The following is a 19695-nucleotide window of genomic DNA, read 5'->3' on the forward strand; positions in this document are numbered from 1 at the left end:
GTGGGAGGTCAGCAAGGTCCGGCAGTTCAAAATGAACCACGGGTGAGGTGATCCATGCCTCCATGTGCTGCCACTCCTCCTATCCCCATGGGAACACACTTCTTGTGATTCATCCACCACTCCAACAGAGGCAGGTCTACTTTCCCAAAGAAGCCCTGATCCATTCCTTACTCCCCTTAGTCATTTTTTTACATCCCTGCTTTTTCAGGCTTTCCTTCTCGGGCTCCAAGAGACCCCCACTCTTCCTTACTCCTCCCATGGAACATTTCTGGTCCCTCATCCTATCTCAAGACACATTTCTAGGCCAACTCACAGCTGCCCCATACCCAGGGGACCAACCCAAAGCTTGACCAAAGGTGCCAGGAACAAGCAGGAGTGCAAATCCCAGTGATTCAGAGTCTGTGGGATGATGCTCACTGTCCTTCCCAAGCTTTCCAATGTGGTTTATCCCTATCACCAAAACACCCTGGGAGATAAGGGAGCATTATCATTCCCACTTCATGGATGGAGAAATGAGACCCAAAGATCAAATGGGCCAGAAGCCCCTGTTCGGATCAACGCTCTGCAGCACCTGCCTCTCAGGCTCTGTGGAGCTTGGAAAACCATGTTAAAAAGGCACAGGGAGAGTGAGGGTGGCCTGCCAGGGCAGGTATTTCCATTGGGCTGCACGGAATGAGAGTTCCAAGGTTAAGAATCAGTCACCAGGCCACTGAGACACAGCCAAAAATCCCCTGTACACAGAGGGGCAATTAAAATTCCAATCCCCAATTTCCACCCAGACAAGCAACATTTGAGAGAGCTCAAAGCAAAGCAAAAGGAGGGAGCGACGGTCCCACAAGGGAAGGATATCGATGCGCCTGGAGAACGTGGGGGCTGTTCTCCTTTCCCATTAGGACTACTCCTTCATTTCCTGTTTCTCCTAAACAAAGCCCTCGAGCCTTCTTCTCGGCCACACTCGTGCCTCCGAGAATGCCAGAAAAGCCACAGGGAATTATCCCCGCCAGAGCATCCTTAATTTCCCTATTTGTCTTCCTAATGCCCAGCCTCATCGCCAGCACCATCTATTCCCCATGTGCTCCTACTTTACATGGAAGGACTATTTTTACCCCATTCTTCCTATCCCTCTTTTTCCTCCCATTTAATCATTTGGAGGCTTTTTATCCACACTTTCCTTTCCTTTCTCTCCTCTTTCCCTTTCATTTTTAATACCTGTGGTTCTCCGATTCAAAATCATTACTGTTTTTAACTCAACTCGAGCCTCTTAATTAAGTTACTTTCCATTATTTTTTATCTAGTCCATTTGTCTACATCCCCCTCGCCCTCCCTAATTCTCCCTTTCCTCCCCAAGGCAGGCTGGGTATGAAATCTTACATTTCCATTTGGCTAACAATCACTTTGAATTTTTAAATGCTATTAAATTGGATCACACCAGTCACTGGACTGGAGTTGTCGAGCTGTGATATTTACTCGCGCCAGTCAAAGGGAAATGAAATTGTGGCAGCGCAGGAGGGGGGGAGGCGACGGGGGAGCCCAGATTTATTCTGCCCGCCGTCCTCGCAAACAGGCACAATCCCCTCGGATTTCTGAGCGAGTTCAAAGGAAACTCCTAACGCTCAACCATGAACGCATTGTAATGTCTTTAATAAATCAATTACTTGTTGGCAGGGAAGTGTCACTGCATCTCCAATCCTCGTAATCACCTCAGCCTTGCTGTGTTTTAAGTGTGGAAAGCCCACGGAGGTGGACGGGAAGCCAGGAGCGCCGTTGGTGTGAGGGCAAAGCACAGAAAACATCACTTTGTCTTGCCAGGAAAGGCCAAAATGTGCAGAAAGGATTTGCATCATGTAAAAAAATCATACAATCACACACAGAGTGACCCCCAGCTGCAGGGTAAGCACACCACAGTGCTGCAGGGACCCTGCCAGCTCTGCATGGGGCTTGTCCTTGCCAGGGCAGCTCCTGGGATGCAGGAGCTTGGAAGGAAGGACTGCAGCAGGTTCACTGGGAAAGGTGTTGTGGTAAAAAATGCCTATCCCAGGAAATCAGCCCCTGCTCCCTCCTGCCCAGTGCTGAGCTGGGGTACATTGTAAAGCAGCATTTTTTCACCGCCCCAAGAGCCAGACAATCTTATGCTGCACTAATTCAGACCCTGAGTTTTGTGCTTCTGCTTCAGGAGGGTGCCATATTTCAATTTTACTAAAAGAGGCCTTTTCCACTCGAAAATTTGCTAAAGGGAGAGGGATTTGATTACAAAGCAGCCCTGGCCAAATCCAACCCCTCCTCCTCTCCCTGTGCCGACAACATCCTCCCCTCCACAACAACAATCATCTGAGCACAAACAGACAACAGAGCTTTTCAGAAAGTAATGAACTCCGGTCGGAGCCAAGGCAGGAAGGGTTTAATGTTCAGCGCAGAGAGCTTGGCGAGGCCATCAATTATATAGCCCTGCTGCTGAAGGAGCAAAAAAAAAAAAAAAAAAAAAAAAAAAGAGAATATTTCAGACAGACTCGGCCAAAAAAGAAAAGATAGGGAAGGAAATCACTGTGAGAGAGATTTAATTTCACAAGCAGAGAGAAGTGTTTGCAAAAGAGGAGGAGGATCAAAGGCTGAAGCTCCCGGGCTGGCTGCGAGGAGGAGGGATTACAAGGAGGGCAAATCATGGAGGAGACATCTCTGTTGATGCCTTGTGTCAGTGCTGGGCCAGGCAAGGAGAGCCCTGGGCACAAACTGGGGAGTCTGTTGGCTGTGGGGGCCCAGTGGGCACGAGACTTGGGCAGAGAGGAGAGTGAATGTTCACAGGACAGCACAAGGACTGTGGCCTCTCCTGCCTCATCCCAAATCCTACCCAGGAAACTATACAAGATGCTACCATAAAGGAGAGCCAAAATCCTTTGGGCATCTCTACTATTGGGATCAGTAACCCAGAAATGAAAAACCACAGAATCCCAGAATGGCTTGGGTTGAAAGGGACCTTAAAAATCATCTCATTTCATCCCCTGCCACAGGCAGGGACACCTTCCACTATCCAAGGGTGTTCCAAGCCCTGTCCAGACTGGCCTTGGACACTTCCAGGGACCCAGGGGTAGCCACAGCTTCTCTGGGCACCCTGTGCCAGGCCCATCCTCAGAGGGAAGAATTCCTTCTGTATGAGGGTATGGATCCACCTAAAACAAGACAACCTCCCCACCCTGCCCCTGCACCCAGTGGGGCTGTGCTGAGCCCTTCCAGGGGTCCAGTCATGGACTAGGAACAAATTCACCTCCTTTTTCAGGGACAGGACAAAGGGGTTTCACTGCTGTCTCACAGCAGGCATGGAAAACCCAAACCAGAAATATTTCAGGACCAAATTTCAATATCTTGTTTATATCAGAAGAATCACACTTCCACATCTTTTACAAAGATCTTTGTCTTTTTGTTTTCCATTTCTTGCTTCTCCTTGTCTTTCTAAATCTCCTTCTTCTTCATTTCATTACCAGAACAGAAAGGAAAACAAAATCATAACTCTCCCCATGTTTCAGTGCAGCTCCTTCTTCTCAGCTTCCCCCTCTCCTTCAAAACCCAAGCAAGAACAGGGTGAAAAAACCCACATTTTCCACCCAGTTTTCCCTTTTATTCTCCCAGTGACCTCCCCCAGCCTGTCCTCAAGCCTGGGGATATTTGCTGGAAGTTCTCTAGCCCTTGGAGGCAGCAGGGCTGGGCAGCTTTTCGCCAGCTGTTCCCTTGGCCTCTCCTTTATCTCCAGCATTGTGTTCACATCTGCTTCCCCCTCTGCCTCTTTCCCTGCTGCTGGGAGTCTGCTTTTAAATCACTGCTCAGCACAGCAGCTGCCAGGCACAGGTTCCATGCTCCGTTTGGATGGGGGATCCAAAAGCTGTTTGCAAACCTCCTTCTGCCTTTTTTCTTCTCTAATTTTTTTTTTTTTTTTTTTTTTTTTTTTTTTTTTTTTTTTTTTTTTTTTTTTTTTTTAATCCTCCTGAACTTGCTGGTGCTGCCACACTGCTTTCCCCTCCTTCCTTTTGGCTGTGGAGCTCTCTTGGCTCTGGAAGCATGTTCAGACACCTGGTTGCTGGCAGCGTGGGGTCTGGCAGCAGCTGGCAGCGTGCAGCTCTCTGATAGGGAATGGGAGGAGAGCAGGGATCACCCTGGGGGTCACAGCTACCCACCGTGGCTATCAAGGATGTGCTGGTGGCCACTCACACTGCTCCTGGGTTGTTGGTGGCTTTCTACCACCCACATCCCTCTGGCTTTGCCTGCAGCTTTGGCCAAGGCCATTTCTGGTTTTGTTGAGGATTTGTAGGGTAAAATAATAATAATAAAAAAGCACAGATTTGTGCAGCATCACTCCGGAGCTGGGAACGCATTTAGGACAAGGCATTGCCATCTGTGGCTCCCTTCCTCGGCAGAGTCCTGCTCCCGAGCAGGGCAATTTTGGCAGAGCAAGGCAGAAAACCCCGGGGAGCAGAGCCAGGCACGTGGAGATCTGGATGCCTCACTGCCACCCTGCCCACGCAGTGGCTCCAGGCTAAATTCCCATTCCAGATTGCAATTTCTCTGTGCTACCAAAAAAAAAAGAGAGGGCCACATCCTTCCGGCGGTAACGTACAAAATTCCCTGAAAAAACTTGGCTGATTTCTCCCCAACCTCCTTTCACTCAAGGTCTGTGCAGGATTGCAGGCCAGGATCCCCATGGATGCCACCTTCCAAAGACTACACCAAACAGACAAAAATCCCTTGGGAAGAGCCCTTTGCTTCATCCTCTGACTGCCCAAGCCTCTGCAACAGGTTTTTGCTTCTGGACTCGCCTCCGGAGAGACTGGCCAGAAAAATCAGTTCTAAAGGCCAAAAAGAAGAGCCAGATTAAAGTATCAACTCTGAATTTATGCTCAGGACTTAAGGTTTAATAATGCAACAGAAAATCAATATTTAATAAAGCAAATGATGGAGAAAAACAGTGAATGGGAGATGAGCTGCTGCTCGTGTTTTCAAACATGTAACCCCTGGAGGAGCGGGGTTGGCAGGATGGATGTGGAACCAGATTGCCACAAAGAGCTGGCACACAGGACACCCCAGGTCCCAGTGATTCCAGCTCTGGTGTCAAGGGGAGCTCACGGGTCTTTTATTAAAGGACAAACAAGGAATTACTGCGGTGGTCAGAATCCAAATGCTCATGGAGAGAGATCAAATGCTGAGGCACGAGGGGAGCTGAGCAGCTGCTGCACTGAGCAGGCCCAGATTGGGGCTGGGCTGGAGGAAAACAGGCAGGCAGCAACACCCCCGGATTCAGGTGCCAAAGAGCTGCCTGGGGATGGGGATCTGAGAAGCTGGGAGGGGGCACAAGGGCTCAAAGCAGAGGTGCTGAGCAGGAGAGGAGCTGGTGTGGGTAGTTCAGGTGGGCAATTGGGGCACTAAGCATGGCTGGCGGGTGTGGTGGCACAGCAAATGTGCATCCCTGAGCATGGCAAGTGCACATCCTGGGCATGGCAGGAGTGTATCCCTGGGAATGGAAAACCTGCATCCCTGGGCACAAACCACACATCCCTGAGCATGGCAAACCTGCATTCTTAGGCAGAAATCACAAATCCCTGGGAATGGCAAACCTGCATCCCTGGGCACAAACCACACACCCCAGGGCAAAGCAATCCTATATCTCTAGCCACAAACTACACATCCCTGGGCAAAGCAAACCTGCATCCCTGGGCACAAACCACACACCCCTGGGCAAAGCAAACCTGCATCCCTGGGCACAGCAAGCAGACATCCCTGGGGACAATAAGAGTGCATCCCTGACCGTGGCAAACCTCCATCCCTGGGCACATCAAGGGGCCATCCCTGGGCACAACAAACCTGCATCTCCTGGCACAAAGTGCACATCCCTGAGCACAGCAAGAGCTTGTACCCGGGCAAATCAATCATGAATCACAGGACACAGAAAGAGTGCATCCCTGGGCATGACAAGCAGAAATCCCTGGGCACATCCCTCAGCCAAAAGCACACATCCCCGGGCACGGAAAGTGTGGTTCCCCAGCAGCGCTGGGCCTGGGCAGGATGAGGGAAGCTCTGCGATGCTCGAGACAGATCAGCAGCTTTGCCTCCCTCCCCTGGAGGCTGGAGAAAACTGCAGCGAGCCCCTGCATGGCACAGAGATGTCACCTGCGCCTTGTCCCCCCACTGCCTTTCCAGCCCTGGTACAACGCTACCAGCCGGGAAAGGAGGAATTTTGCCCATACCCGTTCCAGAGATGGCAGGCGCTTCTTGGGGTACATGGCTTAGGGTGCACCAAGATTTGTGCCCCACCTCACAAATTCTGGGGACTCTGGATAAATCCTCTAGGCAAAGGAGACTCTCACTTGCGCAGGAATCAGTGCCCTTGGATGAAGCCCCTCCTCTGGAATGCTGCGTGTGCTGGGTTGTCTGCCTGGCCCTGCAGCACGGCAGTAATTTGTAGCTTGTGCCGGGATCCTTCACATTGAAAGATGACATATAAATATAAAACGTTATCACTCCATAACAGCCACATGCTATAAAACGCCAGCCAGAAGGATCTGGAACTAGATGGAGGCAGTGCTTTAAATCCTTCCCTGCAGAGTTACTGCCTCTAAAACAACAGACCTGCTCCAAAGAGCCCCAGCAACAGAGGGAGAAGAGGACAGACCCCGATAAAAACACCACAATTGAGGAATTAGATGAATAAGTGATGGGATTACAGCATGACCTCCCCATGCTGACAGCCCCAGGGTAGCAGTAGCACCGGCACACCGGATGACGTCTCCTCCCATTCATCCCCTGCTGTGATTTTGTTCCTGTAGTAACAACAAAGCGCCGGTACCGATGTTACACTACAGCGGGCTGACTCCGCTCCCGCGGTTACGATAACAATGCTGTTACTGTAGTAACATTACAGAGCCGAGGTCTCACTGTTCTACCCTTAATTTTATTGTCGTAAGATTAAATTGCAATAATGTTATTGAGCAGCCATTAGCGTTGCCATGGCAACAATAACATTAAGGTAGCGATATCGCATTACAGTGGTCCAACCGTTCCACCACAAATATTTTAATGTAGTAAAACAAAAGAGATTACTGCAGTAACATTAAACTGCAGTGACCTCATTAAACCCCCACCGGCTTTATCACGACGCTCCTCTGGAAACCGCAGGCAGCAGCGGGAGGTGCGCGACGCGCGCCCTGGGTGCTGCTGTGCCACCCTGTAAATCCGTGTGGAAGGAAAACTGAGTTGCTGCACATCTGGAAAACCACACACAGCTCCAGTCCTCCCTGCCTGGAGAGCTGCTGGCCTCCTGGGTTCACCCGCTCTGTGGAATGGATTAGCAGAGTCACTCTTGAATGGCGCTGGGTGAGGCGGGTGACCCCTCCATGAAAGCCTTTGGAGAGGTTGGGTGAACCAGGGCTGCCGGGAGCTCGCGTGCTCAGAAAGGCTCAAAGAGGAGCAGACTCTTGTTTTCTAGAAGAGGGGTGATCCGAGGGTGACCTCGGCAGCTCTGAGGGAGTAGCAGAGAGAGTTCCGCTGAGCTCTCCTCGCTGCTGCAAAAGCGCACACAGCTGAGCCAGGAAGGATGGAAATAGTGGAGAGGTGGGAATGGCCCCAGCACTGAGGCCCAGGACATCTGGAGAGGACCACAGAGAACTCTGTCACTGCTCCTGAGGGACCCCAGTGACACACAGGGCTACAGCATTAGCATTTTACTGGGGAGACAAACAGGAATCAGCCACAGCAAGGAAGAAAAACAGGAAGGAAATGAAACTGGTCTGTGTGTCCTATGAATCACTGGATCTTCCCTCTCCTCTGCTCCAGTCTCCTGCCAGTTGTTTCTCCTTGGGAACAGGATACATCCTCCCATGGCTTTGGTGGTGCCTGGCCTGCTTCATCCCTGGGGTGCCAGGCAAACCCAGAGGATGCCATGAGGGAATGGCTTGAATTTGGAAAAGGTTGATGTGGTGTAGATATAAGGAAGACATTTTTTACAATGAGGGTGGTGGGGTCCTGGCACAGGGTGCCCAGAGATGCTGTGGCTGCCCCTGGATCCCTGTCAGTGTCCAAGGCCAGGTTGGACACGGCTTGGAGCAGCCTGGGACAGTGGAAGGTGTCCCTGTCCATGGCAGCGGGTGGATCTAGGGGGTCTTTAAAGCCCTTTCCTACCCAAACCACTCTGGGATTCTACACCTTCCCTTCATCCCAACCTCCCTATTACCAAGCTGCCCTCCTAACAACGTTAACCCACCCGAGCACTGCTCACCTCCCCATCCCTCCCACTCTTTACATCAGCGGGCTCATCCACAAGCTCCAGGAAGGAGCAGCACGGTGGGACACACCCCAGTGGGGTGCAGCGCGCCTGGCTCCCTCCAGCAGCAGCACGGACATGAAACTGGGGCAGCCTGAAGCTGCAGCAAGGGCAGAATGTGAGCCCAGAGCAAACTCTTCCACAGTACAGACCCTGGAGTCTCTTTTCCCTCCCTGCTCCCACCCCACGATATAATTGCTAATTAATAATAACGTTTAGCTCTCAGATAGCGCGTTCCATCTTCAAAGACCTCTGTCGACATTAATGAATTAATCCTCATCAACCCCCCTGTGAAGTAGGTGACAATTATTATCTCTGCCTCACAGATGTTAAACTGATTTGCAAAGAGGTCAAGTGACTTTGGGGAGGCTGGAGGGAGCCTGGCCTGGTACGAGGCCACTCCACAGGGGAACACGGACAAGCACATCCCAGAGAAGTGAGGGCTGGGACCCGAGGGTGTGGGGGAGATGGAGAGATCCAGGGGCAGTAATGGATGTGGGACCTGCAGAGATGCTCCCCGAGGGCAGAGCAAAACGAGGATAAAGAGCCAAAAAACTAGGCCAGTGCGTGAGAGCATGTGGGAGACCTTCAGTCCTCCACAGCAGCCCTGATACAAAAGGCAAGGATGCCTTGACAGAGGGACGGTGATTAGCAACAAAAGAGAGACGGGGAAGGAACACATCAGTCAAAGGAGCCGAGAGCGAGGGAGGATTTCCATTTCGTGCCGCTGGTTTCCTCCCCTCCACCGCTTTGGGGAGGCTCTCCCAGCTCCCCCGTGCCTTTTAGGAGTTATTATCTAAACCTGCTTTTGCTTCTGGAAGGACTAGCTGCTCCCACGGGGGGAAACGTGTGGACACACCAGTAAATCCGTGCCAGAAGCAGGGGGAGCGTCTTGCTCAGTGTGAAACTCCAGCCCATGGCCTCAAACGTGCCCAATTTCCCCACATCCTCTGCCCCTGGTGGGCAAATCCCTTTTCTCTCCTTCCCCCAGAACTGGCATTGGTGGCACAGGCTCAGCCCCACAGGTGAGATGATGATGACTACAGGGACTGAGCCTTCCTCCCAGCAGAGGCATTTCCCAGGCAGCAAAACAGCCACAAAAAAAGTTCTCCTTGATGTCCCACGAGTGAAAGCGGCCTGTGGTATCAAAGGAAAATTAATTGGGCAGAGTTTGGCTGTTGAAACAAAGCCGGCTCAGGCACCTCAGCCCCACCGGTGGCTTTATCTCGCCGGCACAGACCTGGGCAGTGCTGTCCCCATGCGGGGACAGGTGCCACCGGCACGGCCACCTCTGCCCCCGCCACCCCCTGCCACCCGTGTCCACAGCCCCCCGACTCCACCGAGCAGGTAATTAACTCCCAGACAAAGGCAAGGATTTGAAGATTAACCTGGGCTCGGGAAGGAGTGGGGAAAAACTCATTTACACCAAACAAAAGGGGAGGGGTGATTAGTTGCTCCAGTGACAACAGCAAGAGCCAGATAGGGCCCGGGAAAGTGATAAAGAAGCGGGGAAAACGCTAATATCCCCCAGTTGCCTGCTTTTGCCTTTTTTTTTTTTTTTTTTTCTTCCTTCTTTCTTTCTTTTTAAGCACTAAAATTCCACCATTTTCTATCATGCAAATTCGTGTGCCTAAGTGAGATTAAACTCTGGCAGGCTCCGTGCCTCCTTCCCCAAGTCCATTTCCCTGCACTGAGATAAGGCCAACTTCCCTTAATGCATCTTACAAGGCAGTGGGAGTGTTTTGCAGGGCACGCATTGGAGACGGCTTATTATCAATACAAATAACAGCTTTTCAGATATCGTCCCTTCTCCTCCTACCTCCCCTCTCTCCTTTAAACCCAGGAACCCGGAGAGTGGCTTAAATAGCTGAAATGTCCTGCAGGGAGCAGGGGGAGGCTGTGCCTGAGATGCTGCTGCAAGAAGTAGGATTTGCTAAGGAAACCTGAGTGGGACACGAGGAGAGGAGAGGAGAGGAGAGGAGAGGAGAGGAGAGGAGAGGAGAGGAGAGGAGAGGAGAGGAGAGGAGAGGAGAGGAGAGGAGAGGAGAGGAGAGGAGAGGAGAGGAGAGGAGAGGAGAGGAAGGCAAAAAGCATCACTCCTGGGAGGTCAGTGAGACCTAAATCCTCTTTCTCACTCTGGGTTTCTGCCCCACTCCAAGTTTACAGCTTGCCTATTGCAAGTGGGGCTTTCTTGGATTTTGTTTCTTTGGGATTTACTCCCCAAACCATCTCACCCTCCCCAAGGTCCAAGGCAGATTCCTGCAAACACGGGCAGTGCTGCTTTTTGGTGCTTTGCCTGATGCGATGGCAACTCCTCCTAAGCAGGAATGAGTACTCAAGGAGTTGGGAGCACCTTCCAGACCCTGCAGATGAAGGGATACTCCCTGAGCTGCTCATTTTAGCTCTGTCTGCAACCTGGGCTCATTTTTCCAGGGGAGATCCGGGTGCTCAGAACCTCCTTGTCCCCTCGGCAGCTCCGTTGTTGGCCGACCTCAGCTTGGCACCACTGGCCTGACCCCATTCAGAGCAGTCCCCAAAATAGCAGGTCTGAACTTTGGTGCATTCGGTGCCAAGGGTCTGTTGTCTCATTCCCGAGCTCATTTGTCCCACATTAGCACCGAGGCACCGACCTGCTATTCCTGGATCAGCAGCAATCACCTTCTGCCTTTTGTACCAGGATTTCAAGACTGACAAGTGTTTCTGAAAGCCTGGCCAATGAGGAAATATGGGAAAAAACAGAGCTGGGATGGTTTCAGAAAAGAGGCAGCTAAGGGGCACCAGGATAACAACCTTCCCAAAAGCAAAAGGTTATTACAGAGGACACTGATCAATTGTTCCCCACATCCACTGGGAATAGGCTGAGAAAAACTCCACTTCATTTGCAACAAAGAAGGTTTAAGTTAGATATTAGCTATACATTTTCTAATTAAAAAGGTAGCAAAGCAGTAGAATAGATTGTCTGGGGAGACTGAAGAACCTGCTTTGTTAAAGATTTTCAAGAATAGCTTTCACATGTGCTTGGCAGCGAGGTCTCTGCCTGGTTGCAGGGGGACGGGATAAATTAGCTCTTGAGGTGCCTTCTCCCCACCTATTTTGGGATCTCGGCCATGCAATAGAGCCAGCCTAGAAACAAATGTGCAGCTCACCCCTTGCTGCAGTGTGGGTGTCCTCAGTTCTGGATATTTCCACCTGATTGTCTCCTTGGGGGTCATTCCTGACCCTCGTACCCTGAAGGAATATCCTTCTCTCACCCCCTGAAGGAATATCCTCCTCCCACCCCTGTCCCTCTCCTGTTTTTTGCTCTCCCCCCGCCCATAGCTCTGTTTCCCTTGGCCACAACCATGATGCCTCCATCCATGGCTGTTTCCCAGCGATATCCCCCAAACCCAGGGAGGAGGAAGATGCAGGCAGGGGCTCAGAGTCTGGTGCTGATATACACCCATCCCGCTTGCCTGGGGGAGCAGAGGCTGCTGCAATCCTGGCTGGAAGGGGAAGAGCTCCTTGCCCCCCGGCAGCCAGTCCCTTTGGAGAGCACAGCCCGCCCCGGGGCACGATTTAATTGCATCCTGAGAGGCTGGAGTGCTCCTGCCTCCAGAGCCGTGCCCCCAGGCCCTTTCCTGGTGCAGCAAGGGGAAACTCAGGACCCGCTCAGAGCAACCTGCACACCTCCCACTTCCTGGCTAAACCTGTTAAAATAGAGACACCCCCTTTCCCACCTCCTCGCATCACCTCTCCTTTCCCATCAGGCTGCAAGAAGGGGCAAAATGTCCCAGGGCCTTGGCATATCCCTGAAATCTGGTGCTGAGCCACCCTGCTTTCCTAGGAGGGGGAATAAGCCCCACTTCCCGCAAGCTGAATATCATTTTGGACAGGATTATTCCAGAATACATATTTATAGGGCCCATTTTCCAAGGCAGGCGAGTTAATCCTGGCACCCAATTTTCATCGAGGTCATTAAGGCAGGTTTCCCTTTAATTGGACATGATAATTCACTTTCATGTCCTGCTCTGAGAAAGGGCTGGGTGAGCCAAAGAACAGCTCTTCAAATTAGGGGGCTCGCTCTCCAGAGCTGGAATTTCTGCCGGCAGCAGGAGGATCTTTAGCACATTTACAGGACTGAGCCCATCACTGAATCATCCCGTACTTAAACTGCTGCAAGGAGTTAAGCTCTGACCTTTTCCTGCAGTACCCAAATATCTCTTCCTAATGATACAGCGAGACATGGGAGGGATGGGCCTGGATGTCTGGTGATACAGGAAATTTAGGTCAGGAAACGGGGAAATCAGAAGAGAACAGATAGAAATTGTCCTGCATCACCCCAGCATCTGATAGCGACTTCAGAACTTGCCGGTGATCGACTTTGGCTTAAGAAACTCAGGCAGGTAATAAGAGATTGCAAGATAAACAGCCAGAGCCGGGGCTGGCAATGCATCCGCTTCCCCTCCGCGCTTAATGGAGATGGAGAAAGTCCGGCTCTGGTTAGTCAGCTTGATTGCTTGGAGAGGAAAAGGAAAATGAAAAGGGAGGGAAGAGGAAAAATAAAGGCCCTGAGTCTGGGTTTTTTCCCCACTTCTATTCATTAGGCTGTCAATAGTGCTCAGGCCTGGAATATCGACGGCGGATTAGCTCAACCCGACTCTGTGTACAAGACCAATGCCTTTTTAACCCAGCTTGTTTCCAAATCAATACACCCATCAGCATTCGAAAATTAGCCCGAGACGAGATTCCAATACTCAAGCTGGTGTGTCATGTTAAGAGGGCTCCCGGCCAAATCACAGAAGAAGCAGCAGGAAGAAAAAAAAAAAAACAACTCGGTTGCTAGCAAGGGATTAGAAATTTTCCATTAATCTTCCCCCAGGCTAAGAAAGAGCTCATCAGGCTCCGTGTGTCCCTCCATGAGGCTCCCCCTTGTCCTGCCACATGGACACAGGATCTATTTTCCATGAATTTCCATGAATTTCCACCACACATGTCTGTCCCCTCTCAAGAAGTCATTTGTGCTCACACACTTGCTGAAGAGCACACGTAGGCACCCATTTAGCCACCAAAAGTCCTCCAGCACCCTGTGCTGGTCTTTCTCCTCCTTCTCCTCCTCCAGAAGTATGGAATTTCAACACACAAACACATATTGTTGCTAGGCATACACACACCCCCACAGAGCACACAAATCTGCCAGCTCTCTCTTTTCCCCCAACACAAGTTTTTACTTCAAGCATTGCCTCCAGCTTGGAAAACAAAAAAACATCAAAAAACAACAACAACAACAAACAGCACTGCGGGTTTGCCAGCGACTGTCAGGAGGCAGAGCTGCCCGTATCAGAGCCCTGGGATTATGTCAGCAAAGTTGGGTAAAACCAAGGCCTGACAGAGTTCAAGAGGCATTTGGAGAATACCCTCAGACCCATGGTGTGACTCTTGGGGATGGTACTGTGCAGGGATAGGAGTTGGACTCCATGATCCATGTGGGTCTCTTCCAACTCAGCAAGTTCTCTGATTCTGGGAAATTCATTACCCAGCTTGGGTTGATCCAAGCTTGTGGATCAGCCTCCACTCCTGCACCAAGATGTGTCATATGGTCAGCATCAGAACAATGGGAGGAGAAGACACCAGGGCAAAAGGAACAGAAAGAAAACTCCCAAACCCAACCCCTCAACAAACTCCCTTGTTCTTACCTTGCACGATGAGATGGACACGCGATGTCTTGGGGTGATTGTCTGTCTGCACGGAGCAGGTGTAGGGGCCCTCATCATACACATCCACATCCTGGATCTGGATGCTGTACTGGGTTTTGGTGTTGGCCAGGAGCACCACCCGAGGGTCCAAGCACCACTTGTCATTGCCGGCATAGAGGATGCTGCTGCGGTTCAGCCAGGCCACCCGGGTCACCCGGTTGTCCACGGAGCACCTGGGGAGAGGCAGAGAGGTGACCCATCAGTGAGCTGCTCCTGGGTGCTCTCCCTCCCTCCCTCCCAGCCCTCCTGGTCCTCCTGGCACTATTTTTAGCTTTGCTGTCAGCAGCACTTTCAGAGACCAAGTGCTTTCAGTGTCCAGAGAGGACAAGGTCAGCACTTTCCCTGCGGTGCTCAGGGCACCGATATCCATCTAAACCAGCAGCTCCAGAGATCTGCCCAAGAGCTTCACAGAGTTTGCAGATGGAGGGAGGTCAGATCCACCCAGTACCAGCCTTGCACTCCTCCATTCCAATTTATTCATTTGCTAAGTCCCAGACAAACAGAGCTGAGCCCAAACCTCCATCTCGAGTCCACACTTTTTTTTTAGGGGGTGCAGGTTGTTACCTCCTACCCAAATCCATCACCTGCCATTCTCTCCACAGACCTTCACATCCCTGCAGCCACACGAAGAAATGCAAAGTGGTGCTGGGAAAGCTTGTGCTGCTTCACAGAGCAGTGAGGAAAATTTATCTTTGGAGGACACCAGCTCTGACACACACCTCTAAAGGGAAACCTTGAGCATCTGATCATTTGTCCCCTCTGTCAACTTTTCCTTCCATACCCATCACCTGCACTCCTGCACCTCCCTCACTTGTACACTCAGCCCAGCTGAGCATTTCACTTATCCAGAATGCTTTGGAGGTAGAAATCCTCTATATTCAGCTTTAATAAGTACCTGAGTTCCCCCCAGAGACACCACAGCGCAAACCTAGAAATTATTTTGATCCTGAAGGAGATTATTTTCCTGTCAACATCAGCTGGGATCAGTCTTGCTTCTCCCAAAGGTTTCTGCCAGCCCTGTAACCACCCATCCCCATGTCCCCAAGCCGGGTTTGAATCCTCCCATTGCCACCAATCATCTCCAGACAAGCATCAAGACCTTCTCTAAACAGCAGGAACATGCAGCCCCCACAGCCAGCTAAACCCCTGCTGCTCTGTGAGAAATTTTGGGATTATGGAGCCATCGGGATTTAGCCACGCTTTGCTGGACTCTGGCTCCAGAGCATAATGTCCCTGTGTAAAACCACTCAGCCTAAGATCCACTGTTTATACTCTTCCCTGAACTACTTCATCACTTGTGCAGTGGCTGGGATGCAAATCAACCTCAGAGGCAACAAGAGGGAGCCCAGCAGCTTCCAGGACATCTCACTCAGGGTGACTTCAAGGGATGTAAAGGACTTAATGGGCTCCATGTGCCAGACTGCACTAACAGGAGAGGTGATGGCAAGGATGGGTGTGTCTGTGGCATGTGGACTTGTCCTGGGCACTTTAGGGAGTGTGTCCTTTCTCTGGGTGAGCTGTCTCCTTCCTGGGGGTCCTTATAGCCTCCTTTGGGTGAGGATTCACCTTTTCTCCAAGTGATAGGACAAGAAGAGATGGCCTTAAGTTGCACCAGGGAAGGTTTAGATGGAATATTAGGGAATATTTCTTCACTGAAAGGGTGGTCAAGGCCTGTCACAGGCTGCCCAGGGCAATGCTGGATTCACTGGGGGCATCTAAAGGCCACACAGATGTGGCACTTGGGGGCATGGGTTAGCAGAGGGCCCGGCAGTAAAGGGGAATGGTTGGACTGATCTCAGAGGCTTTTCCAACCTTAACGATTCTGTGGTGAGAGACTTCTATTCCTGTGTCCATTACTGGTGCCAGGGAAGACACAAGTACCAACCTGGGGACAAACTGTCTCATCTCATTCAGCTTCTTTCTGGAACCTGTTTGGCCCCAGAGATTATAGGAGAAGCCAAAATAACCCACCCAGCCTCAACACACAACTTCTGGGTTTTTTTTGGGTGACAGAGGAGATGTGCCCAAGGTGAGATGTGTTGTCTGCAGCACAAGACACCCCTGATTTGCCAGTACCCAACTCCTGCTCCACCCTCCCTCTCCGGTGTGAAAAACAGCCAAAAACTGAAACAATTTTACTACTGTTCCATAATGATATTACGATAATAATAAATTAAATGTGAGCAGATTTTTATGATCTACATTAAAAAAGGCAATAGATTCAGTATGTGCTGAACACCAAGAACTTGGCTCTTGCTCTCAGCTGCATTACAACTTGAGTAAAAGGTCTGAGAGTTTAGTTGCAGAAGTTGAATTAAACTGGAGATTTCTTCCCAGAGGATGGGTTTAGTCTATTGAACTCCAAATCTCAGCTCTGCTGGTAGCTCAGACCTATAGGGCACGAATAAAATGAAGTGGTTATTTGGTGTTTGGCTCTGGTACCATGAAATAGGCTCCTGTGGTGGTTCTACACAAACACAGGGGTGTCCAGGGCTGGGTGATGAGAAACCAGATGTGACTTGAATTCCTTAACCAGCCCCCTCTGCAGACGTTACCTTGAGGAACTGTAAGCAGGCTGAACTAAAAATATATATTTCCTCTCTCCTCCTCCACGCCACATTTCTTTATGAAATGCATCAGCTTGGAGATCCTTGGATAATAATGGAGCCAGACAGTGTGCAATCCAAGCATTCCCTCTATCATATGGGCATTTAAGTGCTTTTGAAAAGCAGCGGGGCTCAGGTAACGCATGAGGCAGCAGTGAAATAAGTGCTTTCGCCCTTCACAGCACCTGGGCACAATCTCTCCTTATCACCCAGACACGCTTCCCTGTCCCTGGGATCAGCAAGCTTCAAGCTGTTACTTTATATTCTTCCCTGCCTCTTAAAGCTCCTGAGCCAACATATATATATATATATATATATATATATATATGTGTGTGTGTGTAAAGCACAGCAGCAGCTCCTGGGAAAGAGGTGCTTTGACCTCTGGATGTGCTGGGCTATTTAGGGATTGGCAGTTCTGCTCCTTCCTGAGCTGTTTCCAAGCACTGTTCTCCTCCTGCTCCTCCTCACACAAGTTCCGGTCGGGGTCCCCGAGGCCGAGGCTGGTCACAGCGACCTGATGCTCTTCCAGCCCCTCCATCTGCTCCTCCTCCCCTCCTCCAGCAGCTCCTCTCCCCAGCACAGGGATGGGAAGCCTCCTCTCCCACACACGGGCAGCCGAGCGGAAAGCTTTTGGCTTTGGGCAGGAAGCCACGCTCCAGGCACAGGTGGAGAGCAAAGCCATCGCCGAGCCCACAGCCTCCCCTCTTCCCACCCTGCTCCTGGCAAAGTGCAAAGCCCTGGGATGCTTCCTCCACCTCGCTGGAAGAGCTCACTTTCCTTCTCAGCCCATGATGTGCCAGGGAAGGAGGGGAGGGAGAGGTCCTTGGGGTGCAAGAAGGCAGTGCTTGCCTCCAAAAAGATGATCTAAAAACAATTATGCACAGATGAGGTAATTTTCTCTCTTAAGATCCTTAATCCTTGTTCCACTCCTGCTCAGACAGCAAGGACTTCTCCTCCAGGAAGATGATAAAACTGCTGTGTGATAAAAATGCCAGCACAAGGTAGAGATGATACTGCTCTGGATCCTGCTGCCTCTCTCTGCTGCTTCTTCCCCAATAAACCCAGAGTCCCAAGCCTCAGGATTTCTCCTCTGGGAGATGGGAACTCTGCCTAACTCACCGCTGCGACATCATCCTGGGGCAGGCAGGGATGGTTTGTAGGGAGATGCAGCTCCTCACACTGCACCAGACCTTCAGCTCTCTGCAGCCTCCGAGGGCAGCTCAAAATGACCACGAATTTGGGAATTTTAAGAGAGTTACACACACTGAGAAAAGGTGAGAGCTGCAAATCTCCATCCTCCCCACCTGTGCCAACCCACCTGCTCATCCTTTGCCCTGCATTCCCTGGTCAGTGGTGTGTGGTGAGTGCAAAGGGACACAGGCTGGTGCTGCCCCTTCCAGCATCTCCCACAGCCAAAACTCCTGGGCTTTGTTATCTCTTCTATCAAGTTGGTCCATTAGGGACTGGCCACTCTCCCCCAAACTGGTATTCCCAAACATTTCTGCAGCCTGAGAATTGAGCTTATGCAGCCAAAGGGCCCCACAGGTGCAGCCAAGAGCTCACCTGGCTGCAGGGACTGCACTCAAAGACAAATTGGAAGAGGGAAAGCAACGCCACAAGGATTCTGCCAGACAGCACAAAGATGAGCTGGGCTGAAAATGCCAACAAAGCCATCAGTGGGGACAAAACAGCCTCACAAACAAGTCCCAGGAATAAACAAGTAGCAGGGTGCTGATGCAGAGTTCCCTGACCACTGATCCCACCCGTGCTGCCCCCAGCCCCCAGCACATCCCTGAGACTCCAGAGCAGACGCAGATGGCACACACCAGCAGTGACGTGCCCTCCTGAATTTCTCTCTTTGCTTTCTCAAGTTTGCACACAAAAAAATGACAGGAGAGGAGGTGGGCAGGCAGTGGGGGGAAGGAGGTTTTTAATTACTGAAGTGTAGTAATTGGCACGCAACACTTTTTTGTTGCCTCTTCTGCAGATTGCTGGTGTTCTAGAGGGCTGGGCTGGAGAGCACAGATTGTCTCAACCCAGCAGGACACACAAGAAATGAATAATGTTAATTAGAACTGAAAAGAGCTCAGCAAAGTTGCCAACCTGATTGCTGCTTTCATTGCAATTATCAGGGCACAAGCTCCATCATGGAGAGGCAGGGATGGGGCTAAGCCTGGCTCACCCCAGTGAATGTAGAGGTCCAACCTGGGCTGTGACCAAACTCACCTTCTCCAGGCTCAATTCACCTTCCACCATTCCCTAATTTTCATGGCATACCCACCCTAGAGAAGCCACCTTCCTAAATCCTGGCCACTTGATGGAATTTCACAATAATGTTGACCCAAATTCTTAAGGTTGAAAAAAACCTTTAAGACCATTAAGTCCAAGCATTAACCCAGCACTGCCAAGCCCACCCCTAAACCATGTCCACAAGTGCCACACCCCCATCAAGCATCCCCAGATGTCTTTTCATTTTCTCCCCAGTCTAACTCAGCTATTCCCACACACTTCCAGATTTTTAATCAATCCCACACCAGCAATTATTAGTCTCTGCTGTGAGATAAAGAGATCAGGAATAAGTTTGGGGTTGATCTTAAAATTGGGTGCAAATCCTCCCACTGAGGCTGGATAGGATGACAGGATGCTCTGGCCCTGCCTGGTCCCCAGCTTCTCATATCCCAGACATCACCTTCCTGCCTCTGCACCGTCAGCCGAGCCATAAATGATCAACTAAACCAGCCCGCCGCCGGAGGCACAGCTCCACATCTCAGATTTATTTCTGTGATTATCACATTTTATTGTTATTTATTAGGATTAATTAAAGGCCGGGCTGTGAACAACTCAATCCCAGTCAGGCTCAGTCTCACAGACTTTCCTGTGATGTTCAGAAGAGAATTTTGGCCATCAGTTTCCTGAGCAAAGGGAAAGCTGGGGCCAGATTGTGCCACACTCCTTGGGACAGGCATTGCCCAGGATCCTGTGAGGCTGGGATGCCCATGCCATGGACAGCCTGAGGTGTGGATAGCACACAGAACATGGCCTGGAAGCTTTTTAACTA

The 19695-nt window shown here is 50.9% G+C and overlaps 1 protein-coding gene across 5 annotated transcripts in view; it reads right to left on the reverse strand.

Moving 5' to 3' along the window:
• The window catches only part of LOC310919047 (protein CEPU-1), a 365748-nt gene that overhangs the window by 36445 nt on the left and 309608 nt on the right, over positions 1–19695 (reverse strand). For all 5 annotated transcript variants that reach the window (XM_083878178.1, XM_083878180.1, XM_083878181.1 and 2 more), the window contains one exon: positions 13972–14204. In XM_083878178.1, coding sequence (XP_083734304.1) covers positions 13972–14204 — 233 coding nt within the window. The remainder of the gene's footprint in view (positions 1–13971; positions 14205–19695) is intronic.

This window comes from Zosterops lateralis (genome assembly GCF_965231275.1).
Source record: "Zosterops lateralis genome assembly, chromosome: 25".
NCBI lineage: Eukaryota > Metazoa > Chordata > Aves > Passeriformes > Zosteropidae > Zosterops > Zosterops lateralis.